General features: G+C 65.9%; 2 protein-coding genes and 1 long non-coding RNA gene across 6 annotated transcripts; 2 read left to right on the top strand and 1 right to left on the bottom strand.

Annotated features, from left to right (window-relative positions):
* Positions 1–543: 543 nt before the first annotated feature.
* CRYBB1 (crystallin beta B1) lies at positions 544–4,435 on the bottom strand. Its single transcript, XM_054844402.1, has 5 exons — positions 4,295–4,435; positions 3,269–3,387; positions 1,444–1,576; positions 1,167–1,309; positions 544–896 (listed from the first exon to the last, which is right to left on the bottom strand). Exons 1-5 carry the CDS (start codon positions 4,433–4,435, stop codon positions 716–718), a joined length of 717 nt encoding a protein of 238 aa, XP_054700377.1. The 3' UTR covers positions 544–715.
* A 4,550-nt stretch (positions 4,436–8,985) lies between these two features.
* CRYBA4 (crystallin beta A4) lies at positions 8,986–10,471 on the top strand. The gene is made up of 5 exons (XM_054844516.1): positions 8,986–9,192; positions 9,318–9,436; positions 9,661–9,802; positions 9,944–10,086; positions 10,259–10,471. The coding sequence occupies exons 1-5, from the start codon at positions 9,154–9,156 to the stop codon at positions 10,404–10,406; spliced, it is 591 nt and encodes a 196-aa protein (XP_054700491.1). The 5' UTR covers positions 8,986–9,153; the 3' UTR covers positions 10,407–10,471.
* Positions 10,472–11,634: 1,163 nt separating this feature from the next.
* On the top strand, positions 11,635–20,980 carry LOC129213977 (uncharacterized). Of its 4 annotated transcripts, none has more exons than XR_008579584.1 (5): positions 11,635–11,780; positions 12,519–12,617; positions 13,158–13,187; positions 15,620–15,700; positions 15,971–20,980. It is a non-coding gene; the product is annotated as an uncharacterized LOC129213977 (long non-coding RNA). The 4 variants fall into 4 exon arrangements; XR_008579583.1 differs by lacking the exon at positions 11,635–11,780 and adding an exon at positions 12,279–12,352; XR_008579585.1 differs by lacking the exon at positions 11,635–11,780 and adding an exon at positions 12,408–12,452.
* Positions 20,981–22,052: the final 1,072 nt, after the last annotated feature.

A 22,052-nucleotide genomic window follows, 5' to 3' on the forward strand; every position in this document is an offset into this window, starting at 1 on the left:
CACTGCAATCGCTAATTAGCAAAGTGGGAGCGCAGGAAAATGCCACCGAAGGTGCCTCGCCGGGAGGGAAAGGGGGAATGAGGGGGGAGGAAAGAGGGGAAGCGCCTGGGGGGGGACGACACAGCGTCTGAGGGGAAAAAAGACTCCGTGAAAGTGAATTGGTCTTTGATTGACCGCACTTGCTGCCGTTAATTATTTACGGCTCAGGTGAATCCCGCTGCACGGCCGCTCGCAGACGTGCCCCTTGGCATGTACCCACCGGCCGGGAGCCCCCCCCGCCCCCTGCCCCGCGGGGGTGCCCACGGTCTGAGCGCTCCCGGGGAGCCCTGAGCACCCCAGCACCCGCGGGGGCTGCTGAGCCAGGCTGGAGGAGCCTCCTGCCACCCCTCTCCCGTGCGTGCTCCTGCTTTCCCCGGGGGTCTCCCTTGTCCCCCCTGAGAGCAGCTCCCCCGGGAAAATCACCCTCCGCCACGTCCCAGCCGGCTTCCAGCGCGAGGCCGGAGCAGGACAGAAAAGCAGAGCAACACAGCGCGTCCCACGCTCGTGCACCACCGACCCCCGAGCAGCTCTAGTCTTCTGGTTTTTTAATTTGCCTCACAAGGTAGAGTACATCCAGGGCATGTGCAATGTACAAGGAAAGTGCTGAGCAGGCGAGCGCGAGGGGAGGCGGGGGTGCCCCACGGGGCCCGGGACTCGTAGCTAGCGGGCGGCACGCTCAGTCGGAGGGCACGTCGGGGGTGACGAAGGTGCCCTTCTGGTCCCACTGCATGTCCCGGATGCGGCGGATGGACTGGATCTGGGGCTGGAAGGCAGACCACTCGTTCCAGTGTCGGTAGTCTCCGGTCTCAAAGAGGTACTGGTAGCCTCTGTAGCCAGGGTACTGGTACCCGACCCAGCTGCAGGGAAAGCAAACAGAGGGCACCTGAGCGGGATCGGCCGCTGCAGGCAGCAGTGGCATGGCCGGCACGCTCTTGGGAAGCCGGCAGAGCCCCCCCGTCCCCCATGACCCCCTGGGTGATGGGCTACACCACCGACAACAGCCACGTGGCGCTTCCTGGCTGCCCGAGAGCCCCGTGCGGGTGCTCAGGGTCAGCGGGCAGCGAGCCGGGACACGGGGGAGGATGGGGAGCCTGGCAGGAGGCAGCTGCCGCTGCGGCCCGGCTTACGTTCCACTGGGCACCTGCACGCTGCCCACGCGGTCGCAGAAGCCGTAAGCCCAGAGGCTTGGCACATCATCCTCCTGGATCTCCATCTTGTTGCCCTTGAAGTCAGCAGACTCGTACAGGCAGATTTTGTGGTCCTCAGCCTCCTGGGGAAAACAGAAGAGGGAAGGCGCTGGGTCATGCAGCCGAAGCCCTGGAGCTTGCTGCAGCAAGGCATCGAGCAGCACAGATCCAGCCCCGGCCAGACCCCCTGGGTGCTTTCTGCTCCTGGAGCACTCACCATTCTGATGGGACGCATGGACATGAAGCAGTCGCTCCGGTAGCTGCTAGACCAGGTGTCCCAGCGAGGGTACTCGCCCTTCTCCAGGATGAACATCTCCCCACGCATGTTGGCCTGCTCGTAGGCCACCCAGCTGGGGACAGGGGTAGGACAAGACAGCGGGTCAGACACCCGCTCCTCTCCCGCTCTGCCAGCCTGCGCGGTGGCGGAGCCGGGCTCCCCACACCCAAAAAGGCTGCGGGTGTCAGGACCGGCCCCACCATCCTGCTCCCGCCGCTCTCCCAGCCCGGCGCTGTGGCACGTGCAGAGCCGGCAGGCTCCCGGCTGAGCGCTGGAGCACGCAGACAGCAGCAGACACCAGCGTGCTCGCAGTGCTCCTCTTCCTCAGCCCGGGAGCAGCAGGACCCCGAGGCAGCTGGTGAGCCCTGCACGCTGCGCACCGGGGACTCGTCCTCGTGTTACCTCAGGACTTTGTTTTCCCTCTTGCACCACCGACCCGGGGCCAGGGCTGCCCAGGCTGTCTAATCCTGGCACGCTACATGCTTCACTGCACCAGCTTCAGCCAGCTCTGGCGTTCGTCCCGTTGCCAGGGTGCGGGTTCTCGGGGTTTGTTCAGCTGCAATGTCACCTCTTTAGCAATGCCACGAGGTGCTGCTGTGCTGTGAATGTCACAGGCTCCGGGCTCCAGAAGCCCTCGACACCGCAACAGCCCTGCATTTGCTGCTTCCCGTTTCCCTGCAAAACGGGGCTATTTCTGCCATGCCAACGGGTATTTTCCTAACGGCAGGAGACGTGTTCGAGTACCACAGGCAGCGCGACCTTACGCTGACTTCTAAGGCTGAGCTTGGTTGATTTTGCTTTTGTCTTGCCCTGAGGAAATTTTGGGGTGCAGAGTCTCACCAGAGACTCTCAAGAAGACTCTGAGGACCCCAGTGGCACTGAAGTACTCTGTTCTCCACGTTTCACCCTTTCTAGATCTAGTGCAGCTTCCCAGACTTCACACCCGAGCTCCTCCGGTGCTGCTCCATCCCCTTCCTTTTCAAGAAGAGTTGGATATTCTGGGATCCTAATAAAAAAGTTGTCATGGGTGCTACACGGTGTCATTCAAGGTGACCACGGGTCACCTTGCCCAGTCCTCAAGGCTGCCGTCGGGACAAGCCGTGCCCCGTGCATCCTCCCCGCAGCACTGCCAGCCCCCCAGCTGTGCCGCCGCCAGCCTGCCTCCCCGGGCACGGCGCTTCCAGCCGGGCACAGCCGCGGTGAGATGCTCTTTCAACGTGAAGATCATCCGTCTGTGCAGTTATCTAGTTTGGCAATCGTTTTTGTTCCTGCCTGTGTTGACTGTTCCCATGGCTTTCGGACATTCCCAGCCCCGTTATCGCTGCCTGGGTGCAGGCAGGCGTGCGGAGCTGCCTGCCTGCCCTCCCCGGCTCCAGCCTCGCCTCCGCGGCGGCCCTGGCCACCAGCCCGGTCCAGGACACCCGCCTCGTTTCACCTTGGCTTCTCTCAAATCTGCAGGTCCCTTGTGTTTCATGGGTGGCTTCAGGCAGCGGATCCGATGGACGCCTTTCCTCGGAGATGGGCCCTGCCTCTCGAGCCCTTTGCTTTACAAATGGCCCTGGCATCCTTCCCACCTGCCCAGGCTGTCCTGCCCTCCTCCGAGGAGACCCGGGGTGCCCAGCTCTGCTCCTGCGCTGGCCCTGCTCCGCTCTCTGCCCGGGCTGCAGGGAAATGCCCCCGCATGTCACGCTGTGCCCCAGGACCACGTCCCCAGCTCCACGGCATCCCCAGGGACACAGTCCTCTCCGTGCCCAGGGTCACTTACGGTCCAGAGGTGACAATGACGCTGCGCACCCGGTCGAAGCCGCGGTCCCCCAGGTTCAGGCACTCGGTGGTGAACTCCATCTGCCTGCCCTGGAAGTTCTCCTGCTCGAAGACTGTGATCTGGGGGCAGAGGGAAGGGGTCAGATGGGGACAGGCACGCTCGGGGAGGGCAGGGTGGTGCTGGGCGTCCCTGCACAGACCCTGCACGCACGAGCCTGCTGCCCCACACCTGCCCCTCAGCTCTCCAAGGCTTTCTGCAGCTTTTCAGGTCTGGTGCCCGGGCAAGCCAAGCTGGGCTCTGTGCACGAGCAGCCCCATCCCAACACGGGCTGAGCACGGGAAGGTCCCCTCCTGACAGCCACCCCTGCTCCGAGACGGGCTCGTCCTGCCCCCAGCGTTGCTGCTGCAAAGCCACATCTCCCTGCACTGGTGCCCACATGGGGCCCGAGCCGGGCTGGGAAGGAGCTGCTTTTCCAGGAGCTGCATCTGCGCCGTGGCCTTCGCTGCTTGGCATGTGCAGAAGTGTCCTGCAGCCCTCACAACCCCTTGTCCCCAGCCCCGCTGCAGCACCTCAGTGGTACACTGCCCCAGCATCACCGCGGCGTTTCAGTGCTGGCCCTGTCACCCGCAGCCGCCTCCTCCTCCCCCCTGCAGCACCGCAGGACCCCCGCACGCGGAGGGCGACCAGAGGGAGCAGGCGGCAGCACCCAGCCCTGACGCCATGACCCGGGGGGAGAGCGTTCCCAAAGCCTGTGGTCCCCAACGAGCTGTCCCAGCCAAGAGGCACTCAGACCACCCCTCCTGCAGCAGCCCTGCAAGCGGCTGCCCGAATCCTGCCCCTAGAGAGCCGCTGCCCAGGAGAGACGCAGCGGGGAGGGATGGCATCGTCTGCGCTCTCCTCCTGCTCTCGGAGGAGGCTCCTTCCCCTGGGACGCCTGCGCTCTCCTCCTGCCGACTGCCCCTGAGATGCTGCCACCGTCCCTCAGCCCCAGACCACGTCCCTGCACGTGGCAGCAGCAGGGCTTACCCTGAAGGCTTCTGTGGAGGGCTCCTCGCCCTTGCTGTTTGCGATGGGAGCAGGGTCGAGGGATGGAGTTGGCACTGGGGCTGCCTTCTCCTTCTCCTCCGCAGCCTGGCCGGGAGCAGCGGGTTTTGTGGTCTCAGACATTGCGGTGTTGGGCTGAGGTCTGGGACAGGGCACCAGGCAGAGATGCCAACAGCAGGTTAGAGGGGATGGATGGCCGTGGGCACCCACCCCCCACCCCGGCCCTCGCCCTGCCCCAGGAAAGGTCGCATTGGGATGGGGGCTCGGCAACGGGGTGGGCGGCTGGGGCGGGGAGAGGAGGCACAGGCAGCGGGGTCCTGCCTTCACCAGGACCGCGGGAGGTCCTGGGTGCCCACGCTCTCCTTCTGTGGTCAGGAGAGCCCTGAGCGTGGTCCCACCACCGCGGGGTGCCCAGAGCAACCCCGAACACTGGTGCCCAGCCGCTGCCTGCTCTCCCCAGCCAGGCTGGGGCCTGATGCTGCACCGGGTGCTGGGGCCGTCCCGCATGGGGTGTGCCTGGGGACCCGGCTGGGCACCGGGCAGCACATGAGGGGGTGGGAAGGGACAACCCAGTTTGCATGAAGCCCTCCAGTGGGCACCCTGCCGGTGGCCCCCCAGGTGAGTGTCACCAGCAGCTGCCAGGGGAGCAGGGGGCAGCGGGATACTGAGCACCACGGTGCTCCCAGACGTGGTGGCCACAGCCGTGGTCACGGCTGAGACCCTGCATTTCCCTCTCCCCCCCCTCAGGTCCGGCCGCAGCCCGGTGCCTGGAGACTTTGTCCTCTTACCTGGGCAGCTGCTGCTTCTTGTTGGAGTGAGCGGGCTTGTGTTTCGGGGCGCAGCGAGACCCCCACTTTATAGCCTGGCAAGAACAGACCCCCGGGCGGGCGCACAAAGGAACTGCCAGCTCATCAGTGTCTGCGCGGCCGCCCAGTCATCACATCCTGCAAAGCGCTGGGCGAGCTGGAAGCCTCTCCCCGGCCCCGTGCCCAGCTGCTGAACCCAGCACTTTCCTTTGTGCCCGCGGCACAACAGAAGACCTGACCGTGCCACTTTGCAGCGCGCGGCGGCACCCGCTGCCCCACGTGCGGCCGCCCCGACAGGGCATATATAGCCCTTGCGTGGCGCGGCCGGCGCCGGCGTGCCGCCCTGCCCTGCCCACCGCCCCTGGCACCAGACCCGCACGGGCACCCAGCTCCAGTGCTGCTGCAGCTGGGGAGGGTGCACCAGCCCCGTGGCCGTGGTCATGTGGTGCCCAGCCCTACGGCCGCGCTGTGCTCACTTCTCCCCTCTAAACACTAAATCTCTTCCTTTAAACATCACTGCATACCTGCAAACGCCTGAGCATGCTGCCCCGAAGATGCCAGGATGCAAGACTTAGGTGTTTTGAAATGCTTCAGGAGTTGGGGTTTTTTTCCGAATGACGTGAAATCGAAGCTGACACTTTCCAAACCATCGCAGTCCCTGGAAGTGGTGTTCTCCTTTGAGGACGTCCCTGCTCGCTGCAGCCACTGGCATGGACGTTAGCTAGTTTTTAGCCCGTGTAACCCGTGCTGTGCTCATTCTGTTCCATCCTTAGTTTTGCCATCACCACACTGCACGGTCCCAACTCCCCCGTGGGGTTTCGGTGCATCAGCGCTGCCCCTGACTGACAGCAGGCGGAGGGGGCCATGGGGGGGGTGCCTGGCCAGGGACACACTGGGCACCGGTCCCTGTGGCGGCTCAGCCTGCGGTGCTGCGTCTCCTGCACCCCCCGGCTGCTCTCCGCACCAGGAGGTCCCTTGGGGGGGACCTTCCCCTGGCCCCCACCGAGCCTCCCATCAGCTGCTCTCCCCGTTTGCCTGTTGCGATCCTGTTCATCCTTTAAATACCTGCCCAACTCATTCCTCCCGGTCCTTTCCGATACCCCAGCCTCCTGCAGCACCCAGCACCAGCACTCCTGGGCTGGCTCTGCACCGCTGGCAGCAGTAAATCACCCAAGGCTGCGCATTCAGAAAGCTCAGAGCCCTCAGGTTTGCCGTCGTCGTTTGTTCCCCTCAAGTGTGAAGAGTCAGCCGGCAGCTGTGGGACTCAGCTGCACCTCTGGGCTATTGCCCAAAATCCCAAACAATAAACATTTATTGATCCCTTCTTCTTTTCCTGTGTTTTAGGGTGGGCTGTGCCGTGCCCTCCCCACATCAGGTCTCTCACCTTGATGCGGGCAGTGTTTTACGACTCTTGCCTTTCAATTTGCATTCATTTTCATGTTTGTTAGACAGATTTCTATTTTCAGCTGCATTCTCTTCCTCTCGGAGCCAGGGTGGGTTTTTAACCGCTCTGCCTCGTGGCTGCTGGGTGTTACTCAGCAGGTCTCACCCCGCAGCTACGGCTGCCCTGCTCCTGCCTCCGCTTTCCCCCCCAGCACATTTGGACTTGGGCGTTGGGAAACTCAGAGGGACCGAGCTCTGCTCTGCGCTGCTTTGGCTGTTACTCCGAGGATCGGCAGCCCAGGGATTTTCCCCGAGACGGTGCTGTGGAAGGGCTGACAGCAGGAATCTGTCCTCGGCGCTTCCTGAGCCCCGGCGACACAAAATCTCTGCCCACCCCACTGAGCATCCCTGCTGCTGGCTGCAGGCACTTTGGGAAGCCCCTTGCTGCACCGTCCCGCCCCAGCACAGAGGGGCATGTGGGATGCAGAGCTCCAACACAGCCAAGAGTCGCCGGAGCCTCACCCGCGGTGCAGGTGGCTGGAGCTGACCCAGCTCGGCCCCGGCAGGCACAGGCACGGGGGCATGCCCAGCACCAGGGGTTTGTTCTGCCCCGGTGAGCCCTGCCACACGCTGCTGTGTGCCCTGCCTGCAGCCGAGCGGCACCGCGGGTGCACCCAGACCCTGCCCGGGCTCCACACGACCACGTCCCGGTGGCCGGCAGCAAGCTGAGTTTAGGTGAGGCGGCAGCGAGAGGCTGGGGGCAACTTGTGCCGAACACACATTTGCTGGGGGCTGCAGAAGTCGGGGACAGCCAGCGCAGCCCCGCTGCGGCCAGGAGCAGCTGGTTTCCATGTGAGCCCCCCCGGCTGCTGTGCTCTGCCCCCCCCCGCCGTGCCCGGGGCTGCCAGGGCTGTGGCTGCACGAAGGAGGATGCTCCAGCGCAGGCACCCAGCAGTTTCCTGGCAAATGCTGTCCCAAAACACTGCACTACCTGGGAACATGGGTTTTGCCACCCGGCCCAACAGCCTCCTTTTGCTGCTGCCCCACTGCTCCCCCCTCGGACAGCGTGGGTACCTCTGCAAGGTGCCCAGCCCCTGGACCCCCCGCACACTCCCAGCATGACCCCAGGATGATTTGGTGGGGGAGTCACCACGAGCAAAGCTTGGAGGTATTTAGGTACACAGACTGTGGATGCAGCGGGCTCTTTCCAGGTCCCTGCGCACAGAGGCAGGCAGGAGGCTGCTGCAGCACTCCCTAAGCCTTGATCCACACCTTTGGTCCCTCGAATGCCTTTGCAGACCTGCCCCTTGCTTTCCCAACCCCCAGTCCCCGCTTGTTACGATGCTCCATGGTTGCTTTGTGTTCAACCTGCGAAAGAGCTGCCCTGGCTTTCGGGGAGGGCTGCTCTGCCCTAGCATGGAGAGCAAGCGCTGCTGCAAGTGGAGATGTGTCTTTACTCCTGCTCACCAGAAATGTGAGTGAGAAAACCTTCCCGCACCCCCAGCCGAGGCACGGGGCCAGCAGTGCTGCCTGCGGGCAGGAGGAGTGGGCAGGAGGAGCGCTGCCAGAGCTGGAGGCATGGTCCCAGCCAAGCTGCGCACCAGGGCAGAGCATGTGGCAGGAGCACCAGCAGACCCCAGGGGAGATGCCCCGGCTCCGGAGCTGCAGGGCTGGGGGTCAGAGCCCGTGCCCTGTGCCTGCGGTGTCCCGGCTCATCAGCTTCTCTGCTGCGTCGCCTTTGTTCTGCCCGGTCCCTCCTCCCCATCATGTGCTGAGTTAGGGGTTTCAGTAATGCTCTCCTGGGCTCTGTCTCTATCTGGAGGCTATAAAAACGCAGCCGGAGGGCTGCCGGACATGTCACCTCCCTGGGCACCAGCACCTCACCCCAGGTAAGCGCGGGAGCCTGGTGGCAGCTGCCCTTGCCCCACACGGCTGGGCCCCGGGGGGATGCGGGGGGATCAGGGGGCATCACTGGCTACGGCAGCGTGCTGCTGCTCAGCGTGGGCTTGTGGCTCCGGGCTCAGCGCTGCTCCGGCTGCAGCTCCGGGTGCTGGCCCTGCCTGCGTGTGGTGAGCACTGGGGACCTGCACTGGGCTGCCTGCACCATGGCTGCCTGCATCGTGGCTGCCTGCACCGGGGCTTTGGCTCAGGGATCTGCCTGCAGGAGGAGGAGTCTCTGAGCACGGGCAGCTCCATGCACGGGCAGGCAGCGTGCTCACCCCGCTGCGGTGCTGTGCCATGCTGCCAGGACGGGTGCCAGGGCCGCGGCTGCCCTGCCAGACACCCGTTGCTCCGCACAGCCTGGATGGCAGCCCTGGGCGGGCTGGGACAGCCTGCTCTGGCATGGAGCCACCCCATCACTGCCTCCCACGCCGCTGGCGAAGGGATGTGCACAGGCTCCCGAGGGCAGTTTCATCCGGGCAGAGGCTGGAGCGAACTCCTGCCTCCATCTGCCTGCACTGCCCATGCAACGCATGGTCTGAAGCCCGGTCTCAGGACTTGGGGGTCCCAGGGAAGGGCAAAGCCCCCGGCGCAGAGCCAGTGGGTCGGGCCAGGCTGCAGCAGCGAGGCCAGGCTCGCAGTGGCCAGCGATGCACCAGCCCTGTGCCAGGCTTTAACGGTCCCGTTCCCCTGTGCCCTGGCAGGGCCACCATGACCCACCGCTGCAGGAGATCCTCTGGTCTCTGGAAGGTACGGGAGCCTGGGGAGGACCAGCAACACAGCCTGAGCCCCGTGAATGCCCGGACATGAGGCTGCGACATCTGCTCGGGGCCTCTGAACCCACAGAGCCCCCTGACTCCCTCCATCCTCCCCAGATTGTGGTGTGGGATGAGGCTTTCTTCCAGGGCAAGAAGCATGAGTTCACCGCTGACTGCTACAGCACCCCGGAGCACGGCTTCAGCACCGTCCGCTCCTGCAAGATCGAGAGCGGGGCGTGAGTGGGGGTCACAGGGGGCTGCCACCCCACGGTGCTGTGGGACCCCACAGATGGAGGGGGGTTGGAGGATGGAGGTCTCCAGTGCCTTTTGCCACCTGAGCCACAGGGCTGCCTCCTCCGGGGAATGGCCCCGTCCCCATGGGGTGCAGCAGGCACAGCCCCGGGTGTGAGCAGGGTGGTGGGCGCCACGGGGGTCTCACCCCCCCTCCCGCCCCCGGCAGGTGGGCAGGCTTCGAGCACTGTGGCTTCCAGGGGCAGCAGTTCGTGCTGGAGCGTGGCGAGTACCCGTGCTGGGAGGCGTGGAGCGGTAGCAATGCCTACCATGTGGAGAGGATGTGCTCCTTCCGCCCTATTGCCTGCGCTGTGAGTGCTCCCCCCGGCTCCCCACCACGGGGCCGGCCCCCAGAGCCCACCGCCGGGCTGGTCCCCGGAGCCCACCGCCAGCCACCGGCTGGGGGACCAGGCAGGGCAGCCGTGCCGATGCCGTGCCCCTCTTGGCGACAGGACCATGGGCGCAGCAGGCTGATGCTCTTTGAGCAGGAGAACTTCCAGGGCAAGCGGGGGGAGCTGAGTGACGACTGTCCCTCGCTGCCCGCCCTGGGCTGGGGCAGCAGCGCCGTGGGCTCCTTCTTCGTCCGCTCTGGCGCGTGAGTACTCCGGGGGCTTGCACCCTGCTGGGACCTGGCACCCATGGCACACACCGGAGCTGAGGATGTTCTGGCAGCTGCCGGCACCCTGCCTGCTGCCCAGCGCCCGCAGCATGGGGTGCTTCATGGTGCTGCCAGCCCTGAGCCTCCGCCGCTCTCTGCTCTGTCGCAGGTGGGTCTGCTCGCAGTACCCGGGGTACCGGGGCTTCCAGTACCTCCTGGAGAGCGACAGCCACGCGGGCGAGTACAAGCATGTGCGGGAGTGGGGCTCCCACGCACAGACCGGCCAGGTCCAGTCCATCCGCAGGGTCCAGCAGTGACCGCCGGCACCAGAGCCGCCGTGCCGCTGGCTGCGCGCCCTGGGCATCGTCTCTCCCGCAGGGCGGCGGGGGCAAAGCTCAATAAAGGCTCAGTTGTCCAAGGCGGCGCGCTGGCACTTGGGGGGGAGTGCCATGGGGGTGTGTGGCTGGGAGTGATGCCGTGCTCGAGGGCAGAGCAGGGGCTCTGCAGGGGCAAGGGTCGGGGGGGATCAACCGTCCTTTTCTGTCCCTGCAGCCAGCACAGGCTTCCACATGTCCCCATGACAGGCAGGTGAGTCCCCATGACAGGCAGGTCAATCCCCTGCCCGGCTCACACACGGAGCTGCAATGCGGTGCGATGGCCTGCCCTCGGCTCTGCTGCCAGCCCAGGGAGCTGCGGGGCCAGGGAGCGGTGGTCAGGCCCAGTGCAGGGGTGAGGAGCCAGGCACTGAGCCAGTGGGAGCAGCAGCGCAGCCCATGCACAGCACTGCACGTCCTGGCGGCGAGGATCGTGTCTGTCCTGTCCCTGCACCACCCTGGCTGCCGGCTCAGGGGCTCTGCAGGACCCACGTCCCTGTCGCCCCGCAGACCCCATCCGCTCTGCCAGTACCTGCCCGTGCCGCGCTGCAGCTCCAGCAAGGCTGAGGAGGACACCGTGCGGCCGCTGCTGAGCCTCAGCCTTGCTCTGGAGCTGGAAGGGGCTGCAAGATCCAGCAAGGTGCAGCTGCGCGCTGTGCACCCATCCCCACACCTGTGCACACCCCTGCCCCCACGCACACCCCCCCTGCACCCACACCAGCTTGCAGCACCTCCCATGCCCGGAGCAGAGCAGGCAGCCCAGGGCGGAGGCAGCGAGCCCCTCTGCCTGCCGCGGTGCAGAGGACCAGGCCAAGCCATGTGCTGGCCCTGGAGCAGCCAGGTGACACCGCGGGCTTGCGGCTCCGTGTTTGCCCCGGCAGCGCGGTGGGCACAGGCGGGACCTGCTCCTCCCCGCCTGGCCCTGGGCTGTCGCTGCAGGAAACCTGGGGCAGCGAGAAGTGGGCTCCTGATAAACCATCTTCAGCTCATGAGAAAGCGGCAGTTAAGTGAAGCTGAAGACGTGATGGGGAAAAGCTGGTTTGGAAAAATTTCTCTCTTCAGAAGAGCCCTGGAGAAAAGGTTTGATATGGTGAAAGTGTCCCACTCCTGACATTTGCAGCAGCAGGACCACCATCGGAGACAACGCTGCCCGGGAAGGGATTCTCTCCGCAGGAAATCATATATAAAAACGCAGAATAGAGGAAGAAACAGCAAGTTTTGGGATGGGCTGAAAGAAATTCTCCTGCTGCCCCGGGACAAACCCGCCTGGGGCCACAGTCCGAGCGGAGCTCCCCGGCCCCTCCGCGGCCGCATCTGGTGGGGACCCCCGTCCTGGCCAGCCCACCCTGGGCCAGAACCGCGGGGGGAGCGGGGGGGCCGGAGCGGGGCCGGTACGCAGCCAGGCACGGCCGGCAGCTGGCGGCGGGACCGGCGGCTCCCCGGGGACCCGGCGGGGACCTGGAGAACAATGCGAGAGCCCAGCGGCTGCAAAGCGCTGCGGAGGGGCAGCCCCGGCCCCGCGATGGGGGTCTGGCCCCGGCCCCGTGGGCACGGCCGGGCGGGGCTGCAGCGCTGCGGGGGTCCCCCCGCGTGTGCCGGCACCGCGGACGCGTCCGCAGGCTGGGCCGGGGTCTCCGCCACCCCGTGCTCCCCGCCGAGCGCGGATCCTGCGCGCCGTGTCCCCGGGATCCGTGGGGATGGGGATGGGGTGCCCGCGCCACCCCAAATGGCTGCGGGGCCCCCGTGCCACCAGGGCGGGCCGGTCTCCTGGCGGGGGTGGGTGGGTGGGTGTGGGGGGGGTGGCCCTTCCCGCGGGGGCCGTGGCCGGTCGCCGCCGTGGCCCGGCTGCAGAGGGGTGGGCGGCCCGGGGTCTGCCGCAGCGCGGAGCGGTGAGGGGCCGCGGGCGGGGGGGGGGGGGGGGGGAAGGTGACTCGGCCGCATTTCCAGCATTAAAATTTAATGGGAGTTGCAGCATCCTCCTCGCCGTAGGTAGGGCCGGGCGGGCCCGGCGGGGGCTGCGCGGAGGAGGAGTTTGCATGGCAATGTCTTTCTCAGGGATGCTCTCTGGAAAGCTCCAGCACAAAGAAGCTGCACGGCGGCCAGGAGCGTGCGGAGCCCGGCGGTCCCCGAGCCCAGCCCTCCCCTGGAAATCAGGTAAAGCCGCGCTTACGTTTCTCTCTGCTATTTTACGTCTGGAAATGTGGCTCCTCTCCAGGCGCTGGTGGGGTCTGGGGGCGTGGGGGCGTCAGGCGGAGCCCCGGGGGCTGCTCCCCACTTTGGAGCGTGATGGAGGGGCAGGAGCAGGGAGAGATGCTGCCCCAGGACACGGCTGGTCCTGCGAGCATCGCTCCCGGGAGGCTGCGGGGCCGGCAGGCGCTGCTGCTCCGTCCGCTCGGTCCCCAAAGAAAATGTCCCCCATTTCCCCCAATATGGTCTTATTCCCTGGTTATAAATAATTCCCACGCGAACTCACGCACAATGGCAAGAGCCACCGACTTCTCCCAAGGGGTACCGGGCTGGGGGCAGCCTGGGCCCCGCTCCCTTTGTTAGGGGCAGGAGCATCTGCAGCGCGTTCCCAGGCACAGACCCAGCCAGGCCAGCGGCTCCTGGCTCCCCCTGGGCACCATCTGCACCCCCGGACCAAAATTAATATTAACTGATGCACCACTTGTTTGTATTTTTTTTTTTTTTCAGAAACCTCATCAAGAATAGGGCTCGAGACAGGTAAATGGATTCTTGCCTGATTTTCAATGCTCCTGGAAGGAAATGTAGCCAAAATGCTGGTTTACTTCTTTGTCTTGAAACCACCATTTCCTCCTAAACCTGGTGATCTTAGGTAGGGGGTTAGAGAAGAGGCTGGGGCGCTAGCACCCCTCCAGGGCGCTCAGCACAGCCCTTCCCCCTGCAAAGAGTTAACCTGACAGATGCTACCCGGGCTCCTTTTGGGGAGCCATTTTCTCTCCCTCATTGTCCCACTGTCTTTTGTGTGTGAGAATACATCCTGCCCCGGGGAGCCAGGAGGAGCCCAGAAATAATCAGGTTTTCAGTCGCTTGCAGGGAGCCTTTCTCCCCGCTTCTCCCAGGGCTGCCCAGGCTGCCCAGCCCCGAGAGCTGCAGACAAAGGGAGGCAGCGTCCAGCACCGCTGCGGCAGCACCAGAGCCCGGGCTGTGCTGGAGCCTGGGCTCTGCCGGGCGACAGTGAGGAATGGGCAGTGCTGGCAGGGCCGAGGGCAGGGGCGTGTTGGCCCCCCTGCCAGGAGCTGGGGGGACGCCACATCTTGGAGATCACCTCTCCGGGCACGGGCAGCAGGGCAGCCAGCGCTGTGCCTGCGGCGCGGCAGGAGCATACGGGCAGCTCGCGGCAGTGGCGTGCCTGCTGTGCGTGGGCAGCTTGCCTGCTGCCCTCACCTCCCTGCTCCTGCCTACAGCGCAGCTTGTGCTCCCCTCCATCCTCCTCACTTGAGGGGCTTTTAGCCCCCATTTAACTAAGGTGCTCCTGGGTGCTCAGCCCCGGGGGCACTGTACATGCTACCAGCCCCACGTGGCAGGGGAAGCTCGAGCTCATGGCTGGCAATCGCTGCTTGCCACGCACAAGATGAACATTTGGTTAAATGCTGCCCCCACAAAACTGTTTTTCTCCCCCCCCCATCTCCTGGGATGTGCTTCATTGCTGGCCGAGAGAGGCCATCCTGCAGCGGTCACCCTGTGCAGACACGTCCCGCCTGCCCCACCACAGGCACCTCCTGCTCGCATCCAGGCAGGGAATCCATTTGCCAGATGCTCGATGGCATCTCCGCTGCCTGGCCCCCTGCCGAGCCTGAGCCTGGCTCCCGCTGCCCGGCCCCATGGCAGCTGATTTGCAAACGCTGCCTGGACGTGCTGTCCCCATGGGAGGGACTGTCCTGCAGGCAGAGCCTGCAACATGCGGCGACAACGAACCACAGGAAGCAATAGCAGCTCCACAGCTGAACTGCAGAGTCATCACAACCCAGCTCCCCCGGGACCTGCTGCCATTGTGGCTTTTCCACGCGGGCAGGGCAGGCAGGGCAGGCAGCACAGGCTGGCTGCGGGCACAGGCTGGCTGCTGGTGCTGGCCGTGTACACCCATATCCCTGCGGAGGTGGAGTGGCACCCACCACAGCGCGGCTGTGACCGCCAGCCGCTCCGCTACAGCCGGTGAGTGACCCGGTTTAACCACAGGGCAGCGGCAGCGGCAGACAGTCCCAGACAAGGACAGACAGTTTGGGGCATTGCCACCATTTCTGGTGCGGTCCTTCCCGGTGCCCCCCCCGTGCCTGGTGGCAGGTCTGGCTCCCCCCGCCCTGCAAGGGGACAGGCACAGGAGGGAGACGTGGCATTTCCTTGGGCGTTGGGTGTCCCTGAGCAAGTGACAGGCAGCCGAGCAGACCCACGTAGGGGGTGAGTGCAGGTCCTCATGGGGCGCATGGGCTGGAGCTTCCCCACCTCTGTCCTGCCTGCCTCTGCCCCACTGCTGCCTGCAGCAGAGCCCAGCACCAGCTGCCTGCAAGCTGCTGTGAGCACCCGGGTGCTGAGGGGCAGCGCTAGCTTTGGGGGGACACCCGTGGGGCAGGGGGTTCACCCGCTGCAGGAGGCAGCTGGGCATTGCCGTGCTGCCCTAAGGCAGCGCCAGGACAGGGGGGTTAGTTTGCCCGGGCTGGGAAGACGCCAGGGCCGGTCCCTGCTCCCCAGGGCAGGCTGGGTGCTGGCACGTCATGTCCCCCTGCAGAGGTCTGACATCCCCGTCCCGCAGGATCTGGCCCCTTCCTTTGCCCCCAGCTTTGGGCAGCACCCAGCCGCCCTGTGGGGAGCAGGAGCGGTGCCAGCAGCAGTGGGGTTCGGAGCAGAGGATGCTGCCCCGGGGCTTTAATCCTGCAGGGATGGGGAGCTGCAGGGATGGGGAGCTGCAGGGATGGGGAGCTGCAGGGATGGCGGGGGAGCCTAGGGAGGGTCTGCCTGCGTTCCTGCCTGCCCTGCCCTGCCCGGCCCTCCTGCCAGGCTCCCAGCAGCATGATGCATCCCTGCCGGCTCGGCTCGGCTCTGCCCAGGGACGACGGCGCCGCGTTGCTCTCCCTTGCTGCGTTGGTTGCTTTCTTTTGCAGCTGCTAATGACTGACCTGAGGTCTGTTCACACACAGTCCCCTGCGTGGCCTCCACGGCGGAGCAGCCAGACAGGACGGGGGGACATTGCACGGCACTCGCGTAGCTGGTGACCACAGGTAGGACCCCCGGGAAGGGAGGCACGGACGGTGCCAGCCCCATGCTCTCCCCACCCCTTGCGACCCGGGAGGGCTCTGGGCTGCTGGGAGCCAGCCTTCCTCCCCAGGGTCATCCCCTCGCGGGCTCTCCCCAGGCTCCAGCTGGGTCCATGGGGTCACACCGTCCCCAGGGCCACCTGCACGAGGGGATGCATCCCCCACGTGTGCCCAGTGGTGGGGAGGGAGCAGCCACCGCTCTGCCCAGGGTCTCACAGTGTCTCTGCTCCCCAGTGCCACCAGCCCCAGGGGCCCAGCCCCAGCTCCTGCCCAGCCAGACTGGCTGTGCCCGGAGGGGAGCTGGGGCTCGGGGAGCCGCCATCGCCGCCCGCACATGGATGCCAGAGCCGGGCCGGCCCCAGCAGAGCGACCCGGTGCCGGCTGCCATGGGTTGGAGCCACGAACCCGGCTGCCACGGGGGACACAGCTGAAGAGACGGCCGTGGTGACACCTAAGGACATGGGTCTGCGTGTGCGCGTGCTTTTCCTGCAAGGTGCTGGGGTCCCCTTCCGTCCTGCCGCTCCATCCCAGCCAGACCCAGTGCATGGGTCTCCCCATGTGTCCTCCCCAGCAATGGGCAGGGCATGGGCAGGATGAGACCCGTCCCCTTTGCTGAATGCAATGTAGGAGGAGGCAGATGGGGAAGGGGACGGGAGCTGGGCCAGCTCCTCAAGGAGACATGATGGCCAGAGCCCAAAGGGACCCTGGTTGTCCCCACTGATCCTGCCCATCCCTCTGTCTGTCAGCTGGTCCTGGTGCTTTCTGCTCTGGACCTGCCCTGCACTGCCAGTGCCGTGTCCCGGCGGGACCCTGCCTCTACTCTGTTTGAGCGAACGCCCGGTTTGTGGAGCAGCCTGGAGCATGGGGAGGGACACGGGCAGCACAGCGTCCTCTCGAGGCCCCGTGGGATGGTCCCCGTGGGGCCGACAGTGGCCCCAAAAGCGGGTGCAACCATCGCCCCGCTGCCCGCTCCAGCAAGCGTCCCCCGAGCAGGTGGGAGGGCTGGGTGTGCAGCAGGCTGGGGGCCGAGGGCAGGCACAGCTCGTGGCAGGCGTTACAGCCCCTTGAAGTCCAAAACGGAGAAGCGTTCTCGTGAGGACTAGAGGGACCCAGTGCTGCAGGAGGAGGTGACGCAGAGGAACACGGGGCGGGGGGTGCCTGGCTACCCCTTCCCGGCGTTATTTCTCAGGGCACGGTGCAGAGTCCCGCGGCAATCAGCCCTGCTCAGCCGCCCGCTCCTGCAGGCAGCCCCGGGAGAGGCAGTTTCAGATGGGGGGGGGGGATAAGCTTTTGGGCACTTTTCCTCTGCTCCGTGTCATGGTTTTCCTTGCTGGACCTTGTCCCCCCTCCATGGGCAGCGGGAGCTCGGTGGAGGCCCAGAGCAGCCGTCGCTGTCTCTGCAGAAGCCCTCCTCTTGCAGAGCTGCCCGGAGCCTCGCCCCAGGCGCTGCCAGCCATGCTTTCACCCCTTCCCTCTCTGCTCGTTCCAGCCCCTTTACGCCCTTACCCCGGAGCCTTGCCGTGCCACGTCAAGAGTCCAGCTCTGCGGGGATTGACTCCTCCCTGCAGCCCGTCTCATCTTCACCGGTACCGGGGATGGGAAACGCGTGTTGCACGGGGGCACACGCTGCTCGGGGCGTTTTGTACCTCACCAGCATGGGTGATAGGGGCAGATCGCTGCAAAGCATTTAATTCAGAAAGTAGGTTACGTTACGCAGGCTAAACCATCCACTAACACCTTCCCAAATCTCAGTCCAGTGGCAAAGCCCAAAAACTCCTCCTGCTCTCGTGAGCCAGAGCCCCGCTGCTTCCGCAAGAGCCGAGCAGACCCTTCCCCAGGAAAGCGCTCCTCCGCCGGCGGGGGGGCTAACCGGGACCAGCTCTGCATGCTGCCGCTGTGCTCCAATATTAACCTACTAACCCACCGGGACCCCTGCTGCCCCCTCTGCGGGGGGGGCCGGGGGCTGCCGAAGCCGCTGACAAACGGACTAACCCACTAACCGGCTCCAGCGCATGCCCTACTAACCAGCCTTGTCTCGCCTCCCACTAACCGCGGGCAGCCAGCGCTGTCTTTAAAGGGGAACAGAAAAGCTGGGTAAGTACGTTTGTAAGTGCCGGGTGTTGCTGTGTCGGTGACAGGCTGCACAGGCAGGGCTGGGCAGCCCGAGGAGCCCCTGCAGCGGGCAGGAGAGGCAGCTGGCAGCCCCTGCCCCGTGCAGGCAGCCCTTGCCCCGTGCAGGCAGCCCCTGCCCCGTGCAGGCAGCCCTTGCCCCGTGCAGGCAGCCCCTGCCCCGTGCAGGCAGCCCTTGCCCCGTGCAGGCAGCCCCTGCCCCGTGCAGGCAGCCCCTGCCCCGTGCAGGCAGCCCCTGCCGGCACCAGGAGGGGGTTTCTCCCCGCACGCCGTGCCCAGGTCTGCCTGTGGAGCCTGTTGCTGACTAGGAGCCTAAAATGGTTTTATCAGCAGAAGCTTTTCAGTTCCTTTTTAAGCCAGTAGATCTCTGTTACTAACACATTCCTGAACTGAATTAAACAAACTAACCGTTGCTGCTTTTCTCTTCATTTCTCTTCCAGTGTGTATGTCCTCTAAGTCAGACCGATTGTGCCATGCTTCTGTTACTAACCGCCTGTACTAATTGTTCCTGACTTGTTTCTCTATTGCTACTAACAAACACTCTCTGCACTGTAACTCTCAGATGCTATTCGCCATGACAAATGAACAGTGGCCTCCTCCTGAACTCTTGGCTGTTAACCTGCAGCAGCCCCATTTTCAGTGCTGCGGAGCATCTTTGTCTCCCATTCGGTGCGATGGAAAGGACGATGCTCAGGCTGGGGGGGCTTCAAAAATTTCCCTATTGGCCTTCTGTTTTCCAAGAAATTTCATGTGGCTCAATGAAGAAAAGAGGCTGAGCGGAAATAGGACAATGCGGAAACCATTGATAACGATTGGTAATGGCCGTAAAGGTCCAGCAAACCCAGTTTGCAGAGAGATTCAGCCAAAGTGTGATGCGATTGCCATGAGCCCCACCAGAGCCCGAGCCTGGGGCTCTCCTGGGGCCCCAGTTCACCCGTCATGGGGAATGGTCTCATGCTGCTCCCCGCATCAGCACGCGGGTGCCGGGGCGGCTGCAGGGCACTCCTGGGCTCCTCTCTTCACTCCCTTTGTCTCTCCACAGTTTATCTTGTGACCCTGATGCATGTGGAAGCCATTGCCGGCAGCGTGGTCCTGACTAACCGCACGGCGCCGAGGGCTGCATCTAACTCTAACGCTGGGTTGGTACTTGCAGGGTCCCCCCGCCCCCGGCCACGAGCCAAACGGGCAGGAGCAGGCAGCGGGCGATGGAGGGTGGCTCTGCTGCCTGGCAGAGCCAGGACGCTGTAAGGCTGGGATGGGGCCACAGCCTGGGCTTTGCTTTCTGTCCGTCCGTCGGTCAGATGAATGTCCCCTGCCTCTACAGGGATTCTGCCGGGGTTAAGGCTCCAGGATCGGGCCCATCGGTATGTGTTTGGCATGCCGGCTAGCGGTCCGTGGTAAGACACCGTCAGCAGTAAGTGCTGGCTGTACCAGCAGCCATGCTGCAATGACCAGCGGGGCTGAACCGAGCCCTGCGTGCCAGGAGAGGACGGTAGCCCCGTGCTGCTGGCTGGGACAGGGGCTGGCTCACGAGGACATCCCAGACCGTGGCTGCTGGGGGGACAGGGCGGTGGGGGACCTGCCTCAGCCAAGGGTCGGGGCAGCTCCGTCCGGGGGGGGGTGTATGGATCCGGCCAGCATCCAGCTCCAGCTGCTCTCTCTTCCTCTGTCCTCGATGGCTTTGGCTTGTGCTCACTGACCCTGTGGCGAGGACCTCCCCAGAGCACCCAGTGTCGCTGCCCAGCTTCAGTTTCGCCTGCCAGCAGCTCTCCTGCCTGCTGTTGGAAGGCAGCCCCAGAGCAGGGTCTCCTGGGCAGCTGGGGTCACGCAGAACCACTGCCCGCTTCCCCCGGCATCCCTGGTCTGCACCGCCCACAGCCCGATCCTTCAGCCAGGACGGGGGGGGGTCTTGCTGGGCTCTCGCGCTGACGGGGCTCCCCTCCCTACCCGGCTTCGTGGCTGCCCGACCCCCACCCTAACCCACTAACCACTCGCCCCCCTTTCCTCTGCGCAGCTGGGACCAGCGGGGATTTTTGGGCTGACGCTCCTGTGTTTGGTTGAAGGGGGAGGCAGGGCCCTGCTGCGGGCTGAGGGCAGGGTCCAGCAGTGGCGTGGGGATGGGAAGGAGCCAGGGGCGGGAGGACAAGGTGGGCTGGGCACAGGGCAGGCGGGTGCCCATCGGGGCAGGCGGGTGCAGGGCTTCTGCACAGGGCAGGAGCACCGTGAGCGTTGGGTTGGCGTTGTTGAAGCCCACCCGTCAGGAGGGACTGCCTTCCCCACCCCCACGGACCCCCCTTTCAGCCCCAGAGCAGCCTTCCAGCCAGCCCCACGGCCAGGGGTCCCCTCCCCAGGCTGGTCACCGAGGGGAGCGATGGGACCACGTGTCACCCAGATGACAGAGGATACACTGGGCAAGTGCAACCCTGCACAGGCAGCAAGTGCTGCCCACGGTGGGGACAGGCCACCAGCACTGCCGGGTGGCTGCTGCCCCCTGCAAGGCTCCCCCTTCTGAACAGAGAGAGGGGGGCTGGGGGGCAAGGGACGCTTCACGAAACAGCCGGGTTGCTCCTTTGCTCTGCCCCAGCATCTCGGGGCTCCCTGCTCCTCCCCGTTTCCCTCGGCTGGGAGAGGAGTCGGTCAGTCTGTCTGTCTGTCTGTCCGTCCCCCTTCACTGGTGCCCCCCAAGCTGCCTGAAGAGGGGAAGTGGCAGCACAAGAGGGACGTGATGTGCAGATCCCCCTTTATCAGCTGCAGCTATGGTGGGTGTGGGGCCAGGTCACCCCAGCAGCGACGTGGGCAGAGGTCCGGGGATGGCACCCAGCCCTGGGGTGCACCGTCCTGCCCAGGGCATACTGGCCCAAGCTGGGGGGGGCTGCCCCTGGTCTGCCAGGACCTCGCTGCCACCCCTTGCCCAGCACGGTGGGAGCGGGCAGGGCCGCGGTGGGGCTGGGCACAGGAGTGGGGCTGAGTGCTGGCGTGGGGCGAGGATGCTCTGGGAAAGGGGTCCTGGGGCTGCCTCAGCCGATGCGAGCGAGCGCCCCATGGGTCCCCACAGCCCTGAGGAGGACCCTACTGCCTGTAATGTCTGCTGTGAACATGGCAAGTGTGCAACCACCCCGCAGCCTCGTGTCTTTGTGGGGCGTGGAGGGCTGGGGGAGCCGGGCGAGGATGCTCTGGGGGTGCCCCAGCTCCCGTGCGCACCATGCCCTGGGGCACAGCGTGGGGACCAGGACGGGCGGTTCTCACCGCGGCCACCTCAGCACCCCGCTGAGCATCCAGGGCCACCCGATGGGGTGTCTGGGGCAGGAGGGAACAGCAATGCCACCCAACCGGGGTGCCCGGCGGGGGAAACGGGCTTCGTCCCGCGGCAGCCGGGGCAGGGAGGGCGCAGGAGGGGTGTCACCTCCCCGGGCGCTGCCGGAGGATGGCCCTGGAGCGGGGCAGTGGCAGCAGGCAGCGCAGGCAGCGCAGGCAGCACGCCCAGTCCCCAACCTGCGCTCACACGCGGGACGCGCCGCGGCGGGGACGTGCCCAGGGTCCCGGGGGGGGGGGTCGGGGGTCGGGGGAGGGAAGGCGCAGGCAGCGCGGGGCCGGGGCGGGCAGCAGCGGGGGGCTGCGGGGGCACCTCTCCCGTGCGGGGCCAGGTCTCCCGGCCGTGGGGGGCGCGGGGGGGGGGGGGGGGGGGGGGCGGGGCGCGGCCGGCCCGGCCCGTGGGGCGCTGGGCACCCGCCGGTACCGGCCCGGCCCGGGAGGGCGGCGGCAGGTGGAGCTCGTGCTCCAGGAAAGCCCTGCCTGCAGCCCTGCCTGCAGCCCTGCCCGCAATCCTTGCCCGCAGCCCGGCGGAGCCCTGCCCGCAATCCCTGCCCGCAATCCCTGCCCGCAGCCCCCTCAGGCTCCTGCCCAGCGCGGGGAGGTGGGGGTGCGGGACCCCAAATCCGTGTCTGCAGCAGTCTCAGCACAGACCCCCCCGGAGCGGGCAGGGCAGCACGGGAGGGACCTGCCGGCACCTGCCCGCGGTGGAGCCCCGACACGGCAGCTCTGGGGGGGGGCGTTTGGGACAGGCTGGCAGCTCCGGCCCCGGGCACCACGGTCACGCAGAGCGAGGACACGGTGCTTGCTGGCCCTGTCCCGGGGTGCAGCCAGCTGCTGCGGAGCGGGGACCCCCAGCCCCGGCCCCTGCCCGACC

This window comes from Grus americana, chromosome 16 (assembly GCF_028858705.1).
Source record: "Grus americana isolate bGruAme1 chromosome 16, bGruAme1.mat, whole genome shotgun sequence".
Taxonomy (NCBI): Eukaryota; Metazoa; Chordata; class Aves; order Gruiformes; family Gruidae; genus Grus; species Grus americana.